The sequence below is a fragment of the Hippopotamus amphibius genome, chromosome 2, assembly GCF_030028045.1.
Source record: "Hippopotamus amphibius kiboko isolate mHipAmp2 chromosome 2, mHipAmp2.hap2, whole genome shotgun sequence".
Taxonomy (NCBI): domain Eukaryota; kingdom Metazoa; phylum Chordata; class Mammalia; order Artiodactyla; family Hippopotamidae; genus Hippopotamus; species Hippopotamus amphibius.
This window is the reverse complement of record NC_080187.1, coordinates 13,184,581-13,188,842: the sequence shown is the minus strand read 5'-3', so window position 1 is coordinate 13,188,842 and position 4,262 is coordinate 13,184,581. Positions and strand designations below refer to the sequence as shown.

Here is a 4,262-nt window from a genome sequence, read left to right as displayed (position 1 = left end):
TCTTAATAAAAGAGAGAAATAAGTTCAGGAAGTGTATGTGGGAAAATATTAGTTTAAAGCAGCATTTGGAATATGCAATGTGATGACTCTTTATAGGGAAGGGGAGAAACAGTGAGGAAGAGTAACATGATTTAAGCAGAGGCAAAGCCAAATAGTGGGTCTTCATCAATGGATGTAAGTGCCCACAATAGCTTTGTCTCACATGGGGTAAAAATACTAACCTCCAAGAGCTTGCTTGTTCAGCAAGAACCAGCAGAAACCAGATTCAAGAGGGGAAGATTCCATTGTGTCTTCATCAAGAGGGTGCTGCCTGGGGTTTCCTCCTGCCCACCAGCTTCCTCAGGCCCTGTTTCAGGTCTTTGTTTCTCAGGCTGTAGATAAAAGGATTGAGCATGGAGGACAGAACTGTGTAGACAATGGTTGCCATGTGGTCCCTGACAGTGTAGGTGGACACAGGCTGTAAATAGACATAGAAGATGCTTCCATAAAAGAGTGCTACCACAGTGAGGTGAGAGCCACAAGTGGAGAAGGCTTTGCGTTTCCCAGCAGCCGAGGGAATTTTGAGAACTGCGATGAGAATTTGTACATAAGAGAAAGCAATGCATAGAAAGGGGGTCACCACAAAAACAGATCCTTCTGTCATCAACACCATTTCATTGACAAATGTGGAGGAGCAGGACAATTTCATCAGAGGGCTGAGGTCACAGAGAAAGTGATGGATAACATTAGAGTTACAGAAGGTGAGCTGATTCAGCAGAAGTGTGTGTAAGAGTGAATGGAAGTGAGGCAATGAGCAGGAGAAGACCACCAGCAGGGCGCAGCGGTGGTGGTTCATTATGGTGACATAATGGAAGGGGTTACAGATGGCCACAAAGCGGTCAAAGGACATGACTACAAGAAGGCAGCTGTCAGTGTTGCCTAAAGCGTATATAAAATACATCTGGGTCAGACACCCAGCATAGGAGATTATTTTCTTCGACAGAAAGTTCACCAGCATCCTGGGGACAATGGTTGTTGTGAAGCAAATGTCAGTGAAAGACAGGAAGCTCAAGAAGAAATACATGGGGGTCTGGAGCTGGGGGTCAGAGTGGATGGCCAGGATGATGAGCAGGTTCCCTGTTATGGTGACCAGGTATATGGTGAGGAAGAAGATAAAGAGTGGCTTCTGGTCCTCAGGCCGGGAGGAAAGTCCCAGGAGGATGAACTCAGACACACCGCTGGTTTGGTTGAGTCTTTCCATTGACTTGGGTCTAGTTAAACACAAGAAGTTTTGTCATTTATCATGCTCCAATTCCATAGCCCAAATCATGAGAATTCAGGAAGTCTTTATTTTCTCTATGTGGTCACCATCAGCAGCTGTGCAGGGAAAACTTGTCAAGCTCATGGTCCTTGGATATGGTCCTCCCTTCCCCGATCCATGAGCATCATAAGGGCCTTATATTGAAAGCTGTAGGGACAGAATAAGAGTTTTCCTTTAGAAACTATTAAAGGTGGACCTCTCTGATTCTAGTTCATTAGGTCCTAGTCTGGAAAAGAATTGCTTCCCAACTGGGAACATAGCAATAAAACAGAGAAATCTTTTCTTTTGTGTAGTTCATGTTGTGGTTTGGGGATAGATCATCAACAAACAGAGTACGTAATATAATATCTGGTAGTGATACATTTTTGTTTTTTTACAAAATAAAGCAGTGTAAGGTGTTGGATGTGACTGGCCAATGGAGAGGTTGTATTTTAGATAAAGAAGTCACAGAACTGTTGTTCTCTTCAAAGCAAATTCAATTGCATAATTCTAATATTTATCTTTGCATGGATCAATGAATATGTAAGACTATAGCCATCCATTTACTGAAACCTATCTTAAAACCTACACCATTTCTTACAAAGTCATCACATGAATTTGAGAAAAATAAATAGAGTGCATGAGGGGAATGTTTTACTTAAAGACAAAGCCTCTTTAAAGAAATAAAATCAAAGAAGAAAAAAAATCCACATATCACTTTCCTCTTGATACCTCTCTGATTTAACTCCTTTTTCTGGAAATGTTAAAAATATTCAACTGTACTTCAGAAAGAGGAGACCATTTTGTTACCATCATTAGGGTTGTGTTTTAATTAAAAAAATGAAAATGGATAGAAATAAGCACTTGCCAAAATAAACAACAGCACAAGTCTAAGAAGAATGTAGAGTCCAGTTCAACAGTGTTTTTTCTTGTCTGGGCAGAGAATGAGAGGTTGATCCTCCTTAGCTCATGGGATGCTATCATCATCACTCTGTGCAAGTCTCCCCTCTTTTATAAAGTTTTCCATTCTTTAACCCACTATCCTAAATCACATTTGTACATAATGGGCATTCATTTTTAACTCTTCATGTTTCAAAAATTCAACTTTTGTATATAAATATATACAAGATTATTTATTATACATATTTTTTCAGTCATGTCCAATTACTTAGTGATAGACATCAAAATGGCCTTCAATTCTTGCTATTAAAAAAAAACCTTTCAATGAGAGATCTTGCATCAGCAAAGGGCTTCAAATCATTACTTTAGATCTACCATATTCAGCTATACCTTGTAAATGGACATATTACGTAGGGATTTTCAGTTACTTTCAGAAATTTATTATTTATAAATTCTCATTTATCATAAAAATCTCTACAAGAAAGATACTTATATGACCAAAGTATTTAGAGTAATTATTTAGAGGCAGTACATTCTTTCACACATGTTGAATGGACCTATGACACTGGAATTTTTAGTGTATTCTTAAAATAGCTTATAATCTGATTTAATTTATTAATTAACATATTAATTCCCTTAACATTTTTTATAAATTAACATTAATTGACTTAACAATTAAATGCTTACATTTCAGTTGTAAGTTACTAAACATCTTTAAACTTCAGTTTCCTCATATGTAATATTGGGCAGGAAATTTCACATTCTCCAGAGAAGTTAGTGAGCCAACACACTGAAAACACTTAGTAGATGGAGAAGCATGTTGTAAACACTCAGGAGAAGCTGTTGATCTTCACCAATCCCAGCGTCATCTTCCCTTACCTGCTATTTTTAGATGCTCTCAAAGTCAATTCATTCATGTGTGTGATACACCATACCCCTCACTGCCAAACTGTCAAGTTTTATGATTTTTATAGATTTTATGGAAAGAATATTTGTTTACCATTGAATGATTGGAGTGAGTAATTAAAGTTAATAATAACTAATATTTATTTAATATGTATTACTAATCAAGCTTATGCTCTGCATCTCACTAAATCCCAGAATAAGGAATTGGTAGGCATGTGTTGTTATTAGGAGACTGAGGCTTACAGAGGTGAAGTGGTTTGCCCAAGGTCACTAAGGAAGTAAATAGGAATAAGGATTAGAACCACACTCTGATTTGACTCACTCTAACCTCATGCTTTTAACCATTATGCTACTCCTCCTCTAGGCGTCATATATTTATTGTCTATCACAATCAGGCACAGACACTGTTTTCTTCATTTTGATAATTCCTTACATGATTGCCTTCAACCCCCTCTAACTGACAAGTTTTCTTCCCCCATGGTCAGAATCTATCCTTGTAGTTGCAAGAGAGGTGACCTATCTTTCTGTGTTGTAGTGGTGGTCGAATTTGGAAATTTGAATATCCATGATTAATGGTGCAAAATCAGGCAGAAAAAATTGGTCATGCATGACCGGGGTGTGTCTAGTGAGTGGAGCTGGGGTTGTGCAGTGGGCCATGCCCTGGGCTGAAGACAGAAAGTGGTGGTTTGATTTGTCCTGAATCACCTGCTCATGAGCTGGTTCCTGATGTTTTATGAGTAGTAAGTGAGATACTATGTCTATAAAGCAGCGTATCACACACAGATCAATATTCAAAGATGAGTCGTTTGTGAAAGGGCTGCCTGGGGAATGTGTAATACAAAAATAAGTGGAGACTTGGTGAATTAATGAGATTGGATGCTCCAGGTCGCTGATGTGAGGAACCCTTTTCTACTTATGGGTTTTACTTTCTTCAAAACATATGGTATATGGGGCCTGGAAGTCCAACTGGATGGACTTAAAACCAAATGCCACATAGAAGTTCTACTTGGACCTTATGCCTTCTCAATCCATGAGATATTTGAAAGTATAAGGGAGAAAAGAGCAAGGTTGGAAACTGGGTTGGAGTAACCAAGTGGGTGGCCAGCTTCCTAAAGCTCACCTCCATGTCTACATGCTTTTCTTTCCTTCCCAGATACTCCAGAAGCTGATCTGCACC

At 38.7% G+C, this 4,262-nt stretch overlaps 1 protein-coding gene across 1 annotated transcript; it reads right to left on the bottom strand.

Annotated features, from left to right (window-relative positions):
- Positions 1–295: 295 nt before the first annotated feature.
- On the bottom strand, positions 296–1,240 carry LOC130846111 (olfactory receptor 1L8-like). The gene has a single exon (XM_057724125.1). The coding sequence runs from the start codon at positions 1,238–1,240 to the stop codon at positions 296–298; it is 945 nt and encodes a 314-aa protein (XP_057580108.1).
- Positions 1,241–4,262: the final 3,022 nt, after the last annotated feature.